This window comes from Lepidochelys kempii, chromosome 6 (genome assembly GCF_965140285.1).
Source record: "Lepidochelys kempii isolate rLepKem1 chromosome 6, rLepKem1.hap1, whole genome shotgun sequence".
Classification (NCBI taxonomy): Eukaryota; Metazoa; Chordata; order Testudines; family Cheloniidae; genus Lepidochelys; species Lepidochelys kempii.
The window spans coordinates 122,022,194-122,040,556 of record NC_136385.1 but is presented as its reverse complement, the minus strand read 5'-3'; the positions used below and the strand labels follow the sequence as shown (position 1 = coordinate 122,040,556).

Below are 18,363 nucleotides of genomic sequence, written 5' to 3'. Positions count from 1 at the left end.
TGATTACTGGCAGTTCCAAGATTGCATCTGCTAGTTCCTCAAGTACCCTAGGATGAATTTCATCAGGCCGTGCCAGCTTGAATACATTTAACTTTATCTAAATATTCTTTAACCTGTTCTTTCCCTATATTGGCTTAAGTTCCTTCCCCCTTATTTTTAATATTAATTGTGTTGAGTTTCTGGTCACCATTAACCTTTTCAGTGAAGACTGAAGCAAAATAGGCATTAAACACCTCAGCCTTCTTGATGTCATCAGTTACTAGCAATCCTTCCCCACTAAGCAGAGGACCTACGTTTTGCTTTGTCTGTCTTTTGTTCCTAATGTATTTAAAGAACTCTCTGGCCACATTCCTAGCAAGTCAAGACCCGGGGCCTGGGTGGAAGCGTCCAGAATCAGAATGCCTGTCATGTGCAGGCAGAGGGAGCGCTAACGGTGGAGTTGAGGTGCCATTTTCCTCCCATTGTGGGATCTTCCTTGTATAATATCTGCAAGTTAAGGAGAGGAAAAAACCCAACCCCGATCTCTGTCTGCCTTTGCTGGTGAACTCCACTGGCTAACTCCTTTAGTCTCCCAGCCTCCTCCATCTCACCAACCCGATGTCTAGATAAGAGTAAATAAAAATAATGTTTCAGAAAAGGGGAGGCTTATTTTCCTTGTAAAATTATGCAATATCTCTTTAAAAATACCTTTTTTTTTTTTTTAAAGCATGGTTAATTTTCACTGGCGTGCATTTCTTCAGTGTATCCTAGATGTCTCACTTTGTCCTGGAGACAAAGTTGACCCTCAGTACAGCAAACTGTATGTAAACCTTTGCATTTCAAATGTCGTCCCCCTCCCCCGCCCCAGCTATTTGCTGCCTTATCTCCAAAGATTTGCTTAAAAAAGGGGGACAGGAAAAGAAATGTTAACTCAGAATAAGCTCGAAAAGGGGTGGGAAAATATTAAATAAAAAGTCTCATCATTGAGGAAATTTCCCTAAACAGGGCAATTTAAAGGAAAATAACTTAACATTTAGAAAGTTGGTTGTCTCACTTCCTGACAAGTTAAGTTGATTGTGTTTGTTTGCCTTGTGAACTGGCTTTGGCCCCAGTTTAACTAAGCATTTAAGTATGTGCTTATTTTAAGCACATGAATGGTCCTTTTGACTTTGGTTGGGGCTACTCACGTACTGAATTTTAAAGCATATTTTTAAGAGCCTTGCTTAATCAGGACCTCAGTTTGTTTTTCTAACAAGTCTTCCCCCTCCAATGTGGAGCTGGTGAGGAACCAGTAACCCCTGTTCTTCATAACCCACCCTCTCATTAGACTGGTAATGAGGGCAGTGCATAAGCCAGCTGATTCCTTTCTTCATGGGAAGTGACCTGAGCCTGACTGAGGACTCTGGTGTTTTCTTCGTGCCTCTGACACTGGCTTCCTCTGTGGCCTTGAACAAGTCACATAACTTGTCTGCCTCAGTTTCCCCTTCTGTAAGATTGGCTTAAATATTCTTATCTCCCTAATAGGATGTGTTGAATATTAGTTAATATTTGTAAGTTGGTTTGACTGTGGAAAACGCCAAATAGTCTTACTAACAGGGGAATGCTATGGGCTTTTGCGGGAATTTTTAAACTACAGTATATTATTTTTTTATATTCTCCTTAATCTAAGAAGTGAAATAAGCCAAAAATAGACACTTGGCAGATCCAAATAGAGCTTATTTGCTAAAATGGGCTGTTTGATGTTTCCTTAATCTTCAGCCTGCAGTTAAGTACAGCCTGGACTCTGTGTGCTGGACAATAGCAGTTCTGTAGCTGAGGTAATTTGACCTGGTGTGAGCTTTTACTGAGCTTGAAGGACAGGCCTGTCTTTGACTGACTGCATGAGTTTGGTGCCTGTTTTCAATTTAATGACACAGGAGGACCAGCCACTCTGTCATGCCGACATTTTACTTCACAGCATGTTTGGAGAGGCTTGTGGGGTTTATATAACTGTAACTTTCAGAGCTTCAGTAGCAGCCCTAAGGTTGATCCTGCAAACCTTTGCTGCTGTAAGTAGTGAAGCCAGTAGAATTACAGTAGCAAGCGCTGTGCTCTGCAGTAAGGCCAACATCCTCAAAGATATTTAGGTGCCTAATTCCTGTTGAAATCAATGCAAGATAGGCGCCTCAGTACCTTTGAGGATCTGGGCCCAAGTGTTTGCAGGATCAAGGCCCATGTTAAGTTATTTGTGCAGTGCCATAAAGCTACACAACTCTTTACAAGCTGGTGAGAAATCAGGTCCCTGCCCCTTAAAGCTTGCAGACTGCTTACTCTTAACACAAAATGGATTAGAAGAAGGAGGGCCTCGTTAAGAAGGATGGCCTTGCGGGGAAGGCATTGCATAGGATGCTGCAGTATTTAGTGCACTAGCCTGAGACTTTGGAGCTCTAGGTTCAACTCTTTGCTCTGCCACAGACTTCTTGGGTGATCTTGGGCAAGTCACTTAGCCTCTGTGTGCCTTAGTTCCCTATTTGTAAAATGGGGATAATAGCATTGCCCTGCCTCCTAGGTATTGTGAGGACAAATTTATGTACTTTGTTCTATGGTGTATTGTGTGAACCTAAAGAGAGTTACTTAGTTGTCTCACAGTGAATGCTGTCCTGTTTCTGTATCTGTGGAACACCAGTAGACGTTTTTATTGGAGTTTTGCATGTGAAAAGACTGCACAGTCAGCTCTTCATTTAGCCTAGACGTTGGTAAGCTAAACAGCATTGTCTGGTTTGCAGCGTGGAAAGATTACGGCTGGCTAGATACTTTATCTCTCTTTCTTGCTGTTTGCTTTTCTTGTTTTGGGAGAAATTGCTGCTTAGTGAGATCACTAGGTTTTCCTCAAACTAGTAATGTAACATGGAAATATTTTTGACATTTCTTTTTTTAGTATACTCAAAGCATGCTGATGTCAATGCATTTTGGGCCTCTTTCAACAAACCACCACATCACAGCTTCTGCTCTGGTCAGGTTTTTCTAGTGCAGGAGGCATGTAGTGTGTTTTGTAAGATGCAAATGAATACGTTAGTGTCTCTATTTCTAAGTCTCGTGTAGGTGAATGGCTGGTTTTGTTTCTCTCTTCTGCGAGCCTGTGTTGAGCATGTTTCTTAATTCAATGTGGCTTTTCAAGAGGCCGCGCCTCTTTCAATGTGGAATTTGTTTTTTCCTTTCACACTTATTAGGTTCTCCATTTGCCTCTCCAAAGCCGCCCCAAATACCCTGCATTGGTCAAGCTTGTGAACTGTCACTTTGCATCTCTAAGTTGCGGGGTTTAAATCCCCGTGACAGCAAATACTGTGACCCAGTTCCTCTCAGACGGTTTGCGTTCGACAGCTGCTGCCAGCAGTGATAGGCTTGTAGCTTTCACTGGCCTCTTTCCCATCAAATTGTCTGAGAAGTTGTTTAATTCCAGCACCGGGTGATTTCTCTCTAAAGATATTAAGGAACACTCTAGTTCTAAGAAGCGTTGCAATTCTGGGCATTCATTTTGGGTCACTTCTGGGAAAAGTTTTTAAACTCGGCATATAACGAGCAGGCTTTATGAAAAGTCTGTAGTAGGACTCCAGTTCAGATAGGGCCCAGGATGTTTGTGATGGAAATGTAATTATTGCCTATTGGCTGAACAGTGACCTACATGGCATCAGTTAGCGGTCTGTGCCCTAGCTCCCATGCATGGGTATAAAACTAGCTTTATGTAGTCACCTAGAAAATGTACTGTTACACCTGGCACTAATCATGACCCTTGTTAGTAGTCTGCACAGGAAAACCAGAGGCTAGCTGGGTAAGGAGACTGAGCTGTGTGCTTCTCTCTAGAGGTGGTACCTCACAGATCCAGAATAGGGATCACTGGAGGAGGGTGAGGGCAGGTGGCATTGCCACTTTTCAGGCCATGCTTTTAGTTTGAATTCAGTCTTCGGTGATCTTGGTACAGGCCAGACTGACCCAGTAACTGGCCAAGTCAGAGGGGTTGGATGTGTTAGAACATGAAACCACCCAGAATACCACCCCGAAGACCACTGCAGTTCCCTGCGTTCTGGTTCTGTCATCTGGTAGAATGTGGCCGTTCAGTGGAGCTAATGCGTTCGTTTCTGGGGGAGGGTGCAAAGCTTTTTGATGTGACGCTAGTCTGCCTGGGGGCTGCTTAACCATCTAAAAGCCAGAGGGACAGGGCTGCTCCCTGGCAGGAGTGAAGCTAATGTGGTGGCCCTCAAGTTAAGCTTCAGGAGAGGACAAGTTCAACAACCCCATTGGGACTGATCAAAGTAAGGGAGCGGTTGCATTTCTGTGTCCACCAGAGAAAACCATTCTATAGTTTTGTCATATGAAACCAATGATTTCATGCCTGTTTCAGCCTTTGAACTGTTTGCAGACCACAAGCAGCATAAGCCTTGTCCAACTGTTTGAGGTGATGCAGTGAGATTTCATTGGCGCGGCAAGCTACACAAGTGTGACTGAAGTGTGTAATCCTAAATAAACAAACCCGATGGACCCTGCAGGTCTGATTATCTCAGTCTTGGCCCCTACCGCAGTAGCATCCGAGCATCCCGCAGGCGTTGGTGTGTCTGTCCTCACTGCAGCCCTGTGATGACAGGGCCGTGCTATGCCCATTTAGCAGGTGGGGAACTGAGGCCCAGGTGACTTGCCCAAGATCACATAGAAGAATTGGCTCCAATTCCCATTTCAAAGACAGATTTCCTGAGTCCCAGCCAGAACCCTTCCCCCTAGGCCATCCTTCCCCCCTGCTAGATGTCTGTCCGAGACAGGGAGGATACACCCAGCATACAGCTACCTGTTGCTGCAGGTTTGACACACACACACACCCACCCCATGTCCATTTTACAGCAGTGCCCATGCCTTCCCACAGGTCAGGCACCATTTTTCCTCCTCATTTTTGGATGAGCTCTCTTGTGATGCCCTTGTATTGTAGGCATTGGTGTCGAAAGTAAAGGAGAACTGAATAGAGTAGAATAAAACTGAGCTTAAAGTGAACTTTGAGCAAATACTTTCGGGACTTTTTTTTTTCTGACTCTTCACCCCCAGTCTTGAAATCTTAAAGATTCAAAGTAATGGAGAATCCATCACATCCCGTGATAGATTATTCCAATGGGCCATTGCTCTTACTGTTTAAATCAAGATGTGCCTTCCTATTTGAATGTCTGTATCTTCAACTTCCAGCAATCAGATCTCGTTATGTCTTTGTTTGCTAAATTAGAACTCTCTCTATTATCAGAAATCTTCTCCCAGTGTGGGTACTATTAAACCACTATCAGGTCCCCTCTTGACCTTCTTCTTGTTAAGCTAAATAGATGGAACTTAAGTCTCTTTAAAGCAGTGATACTCAGACTTCAGTGGTTCAGAAGCCAAATTAGTGATCAATGTTACCCAAAAGAGCCACAGTTGTGCAAATTCGTGGTTTTTATTTACTATACATATGCCTCTAAAGAAGGGTTTTTTTTACCCACGAAAGCTTATGCCCAAATGAATCTGTTTGCCTTTAAGGTACCATCGGACTCCTCGTTGTCTATATAGGCCTTGAATCATTCTTGTGGCTCTTTTTTGAAATCTGTCCAATATTGCAATATCCTTTTTGAAGCACGAATACCAGAATTGGACAATGTTTCCAGTAATGGTCTCAACAATGCCATATACAATCGCAACAAATAATACTTCACATTAATAGATCCGGTTAATTAAGCACAATTGGCTGTTTTCAAATGTTAACTTGTTGTTTGCACTTTTTAAAGACTCTTTTTTGTGTATATAGATGTAGTTCTCTGCTTTTAACAATGCTTTTTGAATCCTAAGAATTCAGACAATTTTCCCCCAAATGAGCAAATTCTATTTCTGAAAATACATTGTAGTTATTTTTGCACAGGAATACCAAAATGATTGTTTGCTAAATTATTTCCTGTAACTGTTGTGTGGCTAAACCACTGCCATGCTTTGGTTAGGAGCTGATTTCATGTGCAGCTGAATGTGGTATTTATTCACTCAGGGTGTAATTCACTCTGCGCACAGGGGGCTAGCATGATGCCCATGCACCACTCAAATCCTGTTTAAGCCCATAGGGATGATGGTTAGAATAATTTTACAATTGGAAAAGTGTGTGTGGTCACTCTCTCATAACTTGTAAATAAACAGCTGAACGGATTGTGCTCAAATTTTACCAAGGGCAGGAGTGGGAAATGGCTTTCAGGCAGAGAGAATGCATAGACAATCAATGCAAGAAAGTGAACTTTTCAGTAGATTGGTGTGTGTGAAATCCAGGGAATTACAATGCTGACTTTAACCATCCCTACCAGCTCCTGATACTGCAACATGTGAAAGTTCTGTTGTTTTTTTTCCTTGTGCGAGTTCACCCTATAACGCTCTCTCTTGTAGGCATGCATTTAAAGGGAAACAGAGGCTGTGCTGTTCAAACCAAGGCTAAATGAGGTGGAATCCAGACAAAGCCTCGGAGGGTGCTAAGAGCACACAAATAGACACAGTGCTGAAAATAAAACAGCCCCGGTGTTCCAATAATATGCAAATGCCATGCTCACTCCCTGGAATGAACACCCTTTCATTAACTCTACAGAGGGGCGTATTTTCCGTTTGCATCTAAATTATTCCATCCACCATAATGCAAAATAGGAAGAGAAGCAAGCAAAGCCCTCCCAGCAAGCTGGGAAGGGAAGTCTGCAGATGCATTTAGCCCTAATCTCTGGCTGGTGAAACCAAGGAGGAGGAGCTGAATGTGGTGTAGGGTGGTGGTGGTGGTTGTTGTTGTTTTTGTTTTGTTTTGTTTTGTTCCCCTTCCCCACATCCCCCCCCCCCACCAATCCGTTGACTGAAGTGGGGCCAGGATGTCATCCAAAGTGCCTAGATTCTGTGGTGTTTGGTGCCAAATCAATAGGGAGTATAGCAAATGATTTTTTTACTTGTTGTTCTGCATTTGCCTACCTTTTCAGAAGGAATTAATGGCTTGCCTATGTGGAGAGTTAGGCTGTGAATCCACAGCACACTAGCTTGCTTTGCACTAACTGGCCATGTGGACCATGCTGCTGTGCATTAAACGGTCCATAGTGAGCTCTGACGTACAGCTGTTTGGAAACAGCAGTGCTGTAGCAGGGTCTGCATGGAGGCTCAATGTGCAGTAAACTAGTACGGTAGAGTCCATGCATGAACTCTCCATGTAGACAAGCCCTAGTAATTTTGGGTGCCTCCATTTTTTGGCTTCCAGCCTGAGACACAGGAAAGGGGTTGATTTTCAAAAAGCACTGAGCCCCCGTTCTCTGGAAATCAAGCGGTTGGGTGTCTCATGTTGGGCACCCAAAAATTGAGACACCCAGAATGACTGGTTACGGCTGAAAATTTCAGCTGTTGTTTTTTGAGGTAGTTTCTTGTTTTAATAGACTCCAACCTGAGGTCCTCTGGTGTCAGAGGAAGTGGAAAAAGTAAATTAAACCTCAAAAAGATGTCAAGGGGCAGCAAAAGTTTGCTAATTTACACACACACAGTTTGTCCAATAATCACGTGAAAATAATAATAATGAGCCAAATCCAGCAATCCTGACTTAGTCAAAGTCCCGTTAAAGTCAATTGGGAAATTGCCTGAGTCAGCGTAACCAACTGGTGAGTTGCAGGCCCGTGTCTGTACCCGATCCACAGAGGATATGAGCATATTACAGCCCCATCTAGGAAGTATTGACTCTAGCTCAAACTATAGCAGCTCATGCTGTTGGCTCTGGAAGTCAATCCCCAGTGTGTCAGCCAAGATGGCGGCTGTCACATCAGGACCTTAACATTTGGCTCCATAAAAAAGAAATGAATTGCCGTGTTATGGATATAACAGACTGTGTAGCGGTGTTTTAAAAAAGGGTGTCTGACAAGAACGCACACACTTTCAGAGAACATTCCCAGGCCACTTTGCAGCAGGAGGAAAGGTAAATATCACCAGGTCTCCTCTTCGGTTGTGAAGATCGATCTTCTGCAGCTTTCCGTAGGCTTCCAAATGATCTGGTCTTGTAACCGAATGAGCCCTTGACCGAGCCGCGTCATTGCCTCCAAGGTGCAGTACATACAATGGAGTGATTGACCCAGGCCCGGGGTGTGGAATGGACGGAAAGGAAGGATTTTAACTATAAACACTTGTATAATTGCCAATTTTTAACATGCTAACTGGCCAAATAATAAGTGTCTGCTGAAAAACAACCAGATAATAAGTCAAAGGGAGGAAGATATTATTCCCCTCCACTCTCCTTCTGTGTCATTCATGGCATGGAGTAGAAGAGCCGTCTTGTTATTCAGGTGTTAAATTATATAATGGGATGAAACTAACCTTTCCTTCCAGCTTGCATTGCCCTCCCCCTGACCTTGTAATATGAGGAATTCCACAGCAGTGAGTCAAACAGAAAAGGGTCCTGCTGGCATCCCTGGAGCTGATCTCTGATTCTTATGTAAGGCCCTGAGGGAAGTTCAGATCTGCGGAAAGGATTTGCCGTATTGTCGAGGGGTGTGCTTGGGTTACTGGATGAGTCTTGCCTAAATTGTCCAGGCAAAACAGCATCATGAAGAACCAATGTTGATAACGCAAATACTAGGCTGCATTTCATGTGTGAATGACAGTCTTCTGAACATCCGTTTGTCATTTCCCAGGCTGAAATTATCAAATGATGAAATCAAACATGCAATTTTAACAATGGATGAACAAGAGGACTTGCCGAAAGACATGTTAGAGCAGGTGAGTGACAGACGCTTACTGTCATGCTAATTGTTGCGCCTGGTTGTTAGTATTGGATGCCTTTCAAAATAAGGCAAAGACTTGTGACAGATTATTGAATGGTGGGCTTAAAATGACTCCGAAGGAGTAGCTGGGATTTGCGACACAGAAATGAGCTTGTCCCCAGAGCCTTTACAACACCTTCGCTCTCCAAAGCAGAGGATGTGCCACTCAGAAAATGTGACCTAAACAGTATTTACTGATCATGTTTTCATAACCACAGAGCCTTGTGCTCAGATTCCAGCAATGCATTTGACATCATAGGGGACTGCTCAGTCCAATCAATGGTTTGCTGTTGCTAGACAAAATCCCAATTTCTGGAAGTACATCAGATGAGGAGTCTCCTGCACCAGTGCTATTCCAGTTTTAGGCTCTCACTCCTTTTAAAACCGATGGAGTTCTGTTTGTGCATAGCTGGAGCAGTGCAGCAGTGAGTCTGGCCCCAGGTCCTTTCCTTGCAGTGCTGTTTTGCAGGTTCCCTGAGCTAGGGCTCACATTGGTATGCAGAGCATGAAGATGACATTCTGTTCAAGCTAGAACTGGCAAGTGTAGATTCATTGTGACTTCTGTGCACGCCATGTTACTTCCATACGAATCTGATTAGTCACTGGGACTCCCAGCCCATGAATGCGATCAGGCAATGTTGTCACAATCCTGATTTCTTTATTGATTGAACTCCTACAGGGCGTTTGGCCCTTCACAAAGAAACCAGACACAAGGCTCCAGCTCCTTGGAGTAAGTGCTTTCATTCAGATCAGTGACACACAGTACATGGGGTGCAGTGGAGGTAGGAATTAGAAGTGAATCAAAAGGAAAGGCTTGTTATGTCCTAATGGAGGCGGGGCAGATGCCCCTCCTTGGCATGATTTTATTTAAAGAGCCATTTTATAAAAGCAGTAGGCGCCTGAGTGCGGTGATGCTTTTTGACTAACATCACCACACCTAGGGCTAAGCTCTCCGTGTGGGAGGGCAGCTCCGCACCCCGGAGTGCCTCATTGCTTGAGCAATGTTGTCTCTGGGGGACTCTAGCTCTGCCAGATCAATTCACTCCAGGCAGAAATGTGAAATTATGGGTTTATTTATCCGTTTAAAAAGTAAGGGCCATTGCTTTAGCCAAACATGCAGAATTCAAATGGCAAGTCAAGAGTCTTGGTCTTGCTGTGAACCCCTTTGCACAGCAGCATTGGCATAGTCAGCCAGCTGAGGAACCACCTGCTATGGGGATATCCCCAGATGGCAGTTCCCTGCCTTCCCAGACAAAAGGGGGCGCACGTTTAGTCCTCCTGTCCAGTCCCTAGGGGCTGCAGGCAGCTGGGTGTAATTGAGAGCTGCTCTGTGTTGGTTTATTCTCGTTGGAATTTCCTGAGGGCTGACTGTTTCATGCTCAGATGGCTGCACTGCTGGTGTCCATTTGGGAAGGCATGTCATCCACCAGCCTGGCACAGGGTCCCCTAGCCGGTGAGAGATGGTAACAAGTCACTTGGCGATGCTGGAATAGGAGAGCTTAGCATCAGTGAGGGGTCAAGGGCCGCCGCAAGCTGCAGGCTGCTTTGACCAGTTGTAGGTGTGTCACTTTAAGCAGAGGAGATGACACCATGGCTGCAAGCTCCCCCACGTGCTTTCCTCTGCCCACCAGCATCGCCTCCCTCTCACTCCAGTTCAGCTTCAATCAGCTGTTCCTTATCCAGCAGCTGATTTCAGTCAAGCAACCAGGCAGTGATGCTGGTGGTGCATTGACAGCAGACTGAGGGCCGCTTTCCCGGCAGTACCAAAGAGGCACTGATCTACATTCTAGCCAGCTCAATGCCTGAACTAAAATACCTGAGTTCTAATCCCAGCTTTGACATTCAATTGCTGTGAGACCTTGGTCATCTCAGGGAAATAAACAAGAGCTATCCACTGTCTGTAAAGCAGAGATAATACTTCTACCTCCAGAGCAGAGTTAGGAGGATTAATTAGCTGGAATATAATTTGCAAGTAAAAACACCCTGATGGCAACCAGGGCTGGTTAGAAAACAAGAATTCCATTTTCTGAAAAGTTTTGAGGTTTGTTATCATGGGGCTAAGACCTTTTGAAACTTTTCATGGAAAAAGCATGAGAGACACACCCCTGAATAGCTTGGTGGTGATGACACTCACCTGGAAAGTGGGAGACCCAGGAATCCCTGCTCTAGATCAGGCAGAATCAAGACATGAACCTGAGTCATCCACATCCTATTGTGGGCTCTTGAATAGTTTGGGGTGGTTCTCGCTCTCTGTTGCATTCTGGACCTGGGGGAGGTGTTGGTGTGGAAGTAGACACAGCAATGTTTCATTTTCTATTCATTTGTTAATAAAGCCAAAGCTCCTTATAAGAAAGGGACTGCATAAAAACAAGTGTAGGTCTCATGTCTAAATTGTTTTTCCTTTTAGCTCCTGAAATTTGTTCCTGAGAAAGGCGATATTGACCTCCTGGAGGAGCACAAACATGAATTGGATCGCATGGCCAAGGCTGACAGGTTCCTCTTTGAAATGAGCAGGTATGCTTGCATCTACCAGCTGCAGAATGTCAGCAGGTTACACACTAGACCTATTGGAATGGCAGCTGAGCAGATTAGTCACAGTGCTTCTATAAAATATTTGGCTAATGGAGCTAGATAATCTTGTGTAATGCAGCTGGAGTCTAACGAGGCCTGGCTTGAAAATCCACTTGGATATTTTTATTTATTTTGCAGCTCACATATACTTGTGTGAGCCTGTTGCCTTGCTGCCCTGGGGATAAATTAGGAACTTCCATCTGCAACCTTCATCTCCCAATGCGGAATGCTTAAAGCTAGAACTCTCTGCAGAGAGTGTGGTTAAGAGTAGAAAGCACTGTCCAAATTATGCAAGACAGGAGCAATTTTTCCTTTCTCAGTGCTGTGGCCCAGATTCTCAGCTGGTATAAAACAGTAGAACTCTCATGGATTTAAACCAGCTGAAGATCTGGCCCTCTGTCTAGAAATTTTTACCATAAACCGTAGTTTGCATTACCCAGGGGAAAAAAATAACCTTGCAAACGGTGCTGCATTTTCAGGACCTATGAACATAAGGTTTGCCATGCTGGCAAAGATCTTCAAGCCAACAGATTCCAAAGCCTTGCCTCCAGCAGTGACATATCTTTAATGCTTCAGAGGAACTTGGCCAACTGTAGAGGGCAGCTTTTTTGGTACTGAAGACTCCAGGTTCTACATAGCTGGTAGCTGTGTTGTCTGTCTGTCTGTGCTGCTATGGCCCATTTCAAAAGTATTGAGCACTCTGTTCAGGAGAGCATCTCTGTTCAGGACAGCTCATGAGCACATAGAATCATAGAAGATTAGGGTTGGAAGAGACCTCAGGAGGTCATCTAGTTCAACCCCCTGCTCAAAGCAGGACCATGCTTAAGGCACATTGAATTCAATGGGACTGAAGTCTGTATCTAAAGTTAAGCAAGTGGTGATATAATGCCCTGAAGGGGGATGGACTTCAGCATGCATTTACCTGGATTGGGGCCTAAGAGATGGCAGTTTAAGGCATCATCTTTTCTGTCCCGCTACAGTTCAAAGAGAAAGGTGTTCTCAAGGTAAAATTGGCCCTTCCTGTCTGCAGCTGTGAATAGTGGAGTGGCTGAGTCCCGTTGGTAGCAAATGAATTTCAATGTGTGCATCTTTTACTCTGACAGGATAAATCACTATCAGCAAAGGCTGCAGTCCCTTTACTTCAAAAAGAAGTTTGCAGAGAGAGTTGCAGAAATTAAGCCCAAGATTGAATGTAAGTAAATGGGGATTTTGTTGTTTGTTTTTATTGGTTTGCTAGACAGCTTTTGCTAGTATGTGAAGTATTCCCCAATTTTCACATCACTCATAAAGCCCAGACTCACTCAACGTATTCTTCACAATAAAACCAAATATGTTTGTGTCTAACAAGGCCCTGGAATCCAGAAACGGAAATCTGTTTCTAAACAGCAATAGTTTCCCTCCTGATGCACTAGTGTATTGATTTGTTGTTGTAGCGTTGCCCTTTCAGTTTGTTTTTTAAATGGGGGTTGGAGGCAGAGCACTGAGGTTTTTATCTCAAAACTAAATCAACCCAAGCTATGTAGAGGTAGCAAATATATATGAAGAGGGAGAGGTCAGATTTTGGATGTATTGGTATCAACAGGATTGCTTTAAGGAAGAGGTGATTATTAATACTTTCAAATGTTTTGAGAAATTATTTAGAATAGCTTGAATTCATCAACCCCAATAGGTAGTTGTCAAGCTGGTTGGAGTGGCTCATGAATGTGAGTGCCAACCTCAGGGCAGCCTATTACAAGTCAGGGCTCAAATACCAAACTGGTTGTGTGATCTGTACTTAGATTTCACCAGCCAAGTATCGAGCATGAACTCCTCAAGCATTGTAACAGCCTTAACATGGAGCTACAGACAGTCCCCTTGGACACTCGGGACCTATTTTGACAGTTAGGCAAGCCTGCCTTTGTGATAGATGGTCCCTTACACCAAAAATCACAGCAATGCTCTGGTTACTCCCAGTCCCAAAGGACCAGTCACTTACCTCAGGTCAATGTACCTTAGATCTCTCACCAAAGACAACACTTGTAGCCTATTAACTGGGAAAAAGAAATGCGTTATTTACGAGGTTAAAGCAGGTAATATACATGCATAGATGAGTTACAGGCTTAGGTTTCAAAGGTAATAGAAACTGCTGTAATGTGCAAGCTCCGTATGGCAATTAGGGCTAAGCCAAGCTAAGCAGTTTGGGGGTCCCTTGCTTTTGCTTAGAAAAGTTTCCCTCTCAAATTCCAAACAGCACAGTGTTAAAGATCCTTTGGTCATGGATTTACTTTCGATGGGGTGAGGGTTCATGCACATCCCCTCTTCCTGGGTATGGGGGGAGTGATCAACAAAGTCTTTTATCCACTGATGTTCCACAATGGCTTGTCTGGTGTCTCTAGGCCTTCTTCGGGTCGGCAGGAGATGACACCTCTTGTGTTAAACTAGTACGCCTCTTCCCTGATATAACGCGACCCGATATTACACGGGTTCGCTTACAACGCAGTAAAGCAGGCCTCCCCCACAGCCAGGGTCTTGGAGGCAGGAGCTGTGGGGGGGAACTTTTGGGGGCTCCGCAGGCCCAGAGTGGCCCAGGTGATTAGCGGGGGGGGGGCCGGGAGCAGCCCGCTCCGCTTCCCTTGCCCTGGCCCGAGCTGTGTCTCTCGGGGGAGGGCCTTGGGGGAAGGGATTCCTCTCCTCCTCCTCACCCACCGCACTCACTGGCAGTGGCAGAAGTGGAGCAGCCCAGCCCCAGCCTGCTCTACTCTGCCAGTTCCCAGCCGTGGCGCTCCGCTTCCCGCCGCAGGTGAGTGTGGGGGGGTGTCTTTTTTTCCCCAACGTCACTGGCAGCGGGAAGCAGAGCACCGCAGCTGGGAGCTGGCGGAGTGGAGCGGGCTGGGGTAACGTTGCTCCGCTTCCCACCGCTGCCGGTGAGTACCTGTCAGGGGGTCGGGGCAGTCGGGACAGAGAGCAGGGGGGTTGGGTAGAAGGTGGGGTCCTGGGGGTGATTAGGGACGGGGGTCTCTGGAGGGGGCAGTCAGGGGACAAGGAGCATGGGGGCCAAAGCAAGTTCAGTATAACACTGTTTCACATATAACGCGGTAAGATTTTTTTGGCTCCTGAGGACCGCATTATATCGGGGTAGAGGTGTATGTCACACTTGGAAATGCTTCTCTCCTGACTGTGGGGTTTCCAATTTCAGAGCCAACACTTCTATAGTTACAAAGCAAACACTTAAATATTACCTTATGACATGGGATACAGGTATTACAAGTGAGCAACTCACAATGGTTTCATAAAGTCCAAACACTAACACATTATCAACTTCACATGTCTCTTAACAATGCTAACACACAGGTGAGCCGGCATGCATTTGTCAGTGCTCAGTGAGGCGAGGGGCCTTGGCATTAGCTGACACCTGGTCTGCCAGCATCACAGTGGTAATCTGCAACATTTGGTCTGCAGTTCCAGATAGCTTTTGTTGTGGTGGCTTGGTATTTAAAGTAACCATCAAACTAGTCTGTGTATTATGTATTGCAAGAACCTAACTGCAGCAAAAACTTTTTTTCCCCCCTTTTAGCAATCCGCACTGGCTCAAAGGAGGTGCTTCAGAGTAACAGCCTGAAGCAGTTGTTGGAGGTGGTTCTAGCCTTTGGAAACTACATGAATAAAGGCCAGAGAGGCAATGCCTTTGGGTTCAAAATCATCAGCCTAAACAAGATTGCAGACACGAAGTCCAGCATTGACAAGTGAGTGGCTCATCCTGTCACACTGGTGAAAGCATTTATGGATTTTGAATAGCTCAGAGGATCCATAATTACTCCCTTCTTCATAGGTGTGGGGGGATCAGTCAGTGTTTCACAATGTCTCATTTGGTTTCAGTGGGCCTCTTGTAAGCAAGACCTAATACCTTCAGTAGGAAGCCAGTATTTTATACTAGTTCATACATCTTCCCTGTTCGAGTTACACAGTTACAGAGGTTTACAATGCAAACACTCAATATAACTTTATACCGGGGGATACAGATGTTGTCTGTGAGATCAATACATGCAGCATCCTACAAACGTTTCATCAAGTATAAACACACTCTTATAACACTACTATCTGTTTTAACAATAGTAACACACAGGTGAGACAGACTGGTTTCCAGCTATGCATTTGTCAGTGTTCAGTGAGGCCTAGAGGCCTTGGCATGAGCTGGCACCTGGTCTGCGAGCATCACAATTGCGTTTCTGGGCATGCTCAAGGATACCTTAGACATCACAGTGTTAGGCACCTAAGAAATCCCTTGGACAGACACCGACCATATAACATCAGGGGGTTGAGGAAATGCCATTGAAATGATTCCCACCAGTTACCATGAGTAGGTTACCTCTGTGTCTCTAGCAGGCTCTGGGAAGGAACATTAGCGGATCCTGCAAAGGCAGGACCATTTAGGTTTCATGCACACCTCATTGTACTGTTCGGTCCGAAGATTGGGGTGGTTGATCACTGGGTCTGCTTTGAATGGAGTATTTGTGCTGCAGCCCAGGGGTGACTTTTGGTCCCTTTCTGTAGAGTTATAGATCAATTTATAAAATGCGCCTGAATACATCGCAGGGCGCATCCCCCACTTGGACCAACACAAGGAATTTTGCTGCCCTGAGCATCCCTCCAGTGCTGGGCCATGCAGCCAGGCCAGAGCTGTGTTGGTGGGGCACCCAGGTATCCTGCTGGTTCTGTGGGGAGAGGGATGGTTGGGAAGCCCCAGCTTCTCTCTCTCACACCCCACCCCAGCCTGTCCTGGAGTCGGGGGTTGGCCAGACTGGCTCCCAGCTCCAGTCACCTCATGGTGAATGAGAGCTGCTGCAAAGTGCAGGGGCTCCCTCGAAGGGGCTGCAGCCATGCTGGGGCAGCTCTCAGATGGTGCAGGGTGCGGTGAGAAGCAGCCAGGCTGGAGGCACCGGTACAAAATGGGCCCAGGGGCAGTCTGTGTCTAATGCTGGCACCCTACAAAATGTAATAAAACATGCCATTTCCTCTTTGCCAAAACGGAGAGGGGAGGACACTTCTCTGGACTGTCTCCCTCCAGCCACCCTTTTCAGCAGGTGCTTGAGAGAATCCATGGGCCCTTGCCCTGTGACCTAGCTGTCAACAGACTTGAATTGTGTTGGACCAGGGGGGAATGACGTTGTAGAGCAGCGGTTTTCAAACTTTTGGTACTGGTGACCCCTTTCACACAGTAAGCCTCTGAGTGTGAGCCCCTTATACATTAAAAATGGAGGGGTAATTTAATTTGGGCCTGGAGCTGACAGCTCACGATCCCCTGAGGGTCACGATCCCCAGTTCGAGAACCCCTGTTCTAGAGTCTAGTGCCCTCCACTGAGAATCCTTGATCACCAGCCCCTAGGTGTCTGATTGTAGGGGCTCCTGGCCTGAGCTCCCCAGTTGACCTCTGCTCCTGTGGGGAGAGAGGCAGCCTCCATGATAGCCAGATACAAGCCCTGTAAGAAATTATAAACCAAAGTCCATACCTGGAACTTCATAGGAAATGGATGCAGTTCCTAAAGCACCGAGGTACCATGTCCCCTGCATCTAACGTTGCCTAACAGGCAAGCAGCCACCTTCTACACCAGGCCTGAGTGGAGAGCATCAGCCACCTCTGGGGTGGAATGCAGTTGTTGTTTGACGGTGTGCCCAATGCTACCCAGCCATCGGGACAGGAAGTGAAGAATGTTGTAACTAATTGGAACTCCCGGAAGAGTTTAGACATGTAGAATGTAATGACCCAAATAAGAATTTGGCCAGGATACTGGGGCTAATACCCAACTTCTGAGGCTAGTGACAGTTTAATGTCTGTAATGTCGTCTTTCTTTTATCATAGGAACATCACCCTTTTGCACTATCTCATAACTATAGTTGAGAAGAAATATCCCAAAGTCCTCAGTCTTCATGAAGAGCTGCGAGACATCCCTCAAGCAGCCAAAGTAAAGTAGGTAGAAGTTAAGGTGGCAACTTTAAACCAACAGAATATTGTACGTGTGATAATATTCCTGCGTTCTTCTTTGCTTGCATTTCTTCAGATGAGCTCTCTTCCCGACCAGTGTCTGGAATCCACCATTTAGAGAGAGAGGCTGTTGACAAAGCACACGTCAACTGTAGAGGGTTTTAAACCCCTGACTTAACAGAAAAGAATTGTAAATCTCTTAATTGGGACAAGATTAGAGCCACTCAGAACAGCCGTGTCCTGTTACGCTTACTGCAGAAGCCTTTATACTCTGTTTATGAATGTAGACGCAATTTTAAAATGAATTTTGTACAAAGATGGGGTTGCAGATATAGGTCAGATATTTCAATATGAATGCAATGGCATTGTCTGCACAAATATGTGTACTCCTTTTTCTGCATGTGACCTGACTTTAGGGCATGCAAAGCGGGGAGCTGTTCACCCAAGCATGTCTAAACCAATAATGCAAGCCTTGTGGCATCTGCTGCATTCTTTGAAAATGTGGCCCATTGCTTACTAAATTCTGCCCACTTGTTTTTTAAACCAGTTGCAAGTGGATTGGATTTCTCTATAACCAGACTGAGGCCCTGGTTCAGTAAAGCTCTTAAGCACATGCTTAAGTCACACTAAAATGAATGAGGTTTCAAAATGTGTATGCTTTGCTGCTGTGGGGTTTGAGTGTGTATTAATAACTCAAAGGTGCAGGCATGTCTAAGGCTGAACTGCATGTGTCTGAGGATATATTGATACATATTAAAAGGGACAATGTTAGATCGTTTAATCCTAAATTCTCGGGTTGGGGTGAGATGGATATGTGTAGAATTTACAAAACCTCGTAATGGCCTGTGTTTTTTTAGTTTCAAAGGGCCCTTTTAATGCAAAGTTTAGATTCACTGTCCAAGACCAGTGACATGCAAAATGCCATCACCAGGTAGACCGGTCAAGAGGATGCTTGGACCTGGTGTTGAATATGGGTGGAGATACAATGGGAGCAGAGAGTAGTGTTTGGGGTGGGGGAGGCCTTATATAAATGATTGGAATAACAGAGACTTGGTGGGATAA

At 45.2% G+C, this 18,363-nt stretch overlaps 1 protein-coding gene across 3 annotated transcripts in view; it reads left to right on the top strand.

Annotated features, from left to right (window-relative positions):
- Positions 1–18,363, top strand: part of DAAM1 (dishevelled associated activator of morphogenesis 1) — a 185,509-nt gene that overhangs the window by 152,087 nt on the left and 15,059 nt on the right. For all 3 annotated transcript variants that reach the window (XM_073349967.2, XM_073349968.2, XM_073349966.2), the window contains 5 exons: positions 8,643–8,727; positions 11,179–11,285; positions 12,446–12,534; positions 14,896–15,064; positions 17,179–17,286. In XM_073349967.2, the coding sequence (XP_073206068.2) occupies positions 8,643–8,727; positions 11,179–11,285; positions 12,446–12,534; positions 14,896–15,064; positions 17,179–17,286 (558 nt within the window). The remainder of the gene's footprint in view (positions 1–8,642; positions 8,728–11,178; positions 11,286–12,445; positions 12,535–14,895; positions 15,065–17,178; positions 17,287–18,363) is intronic.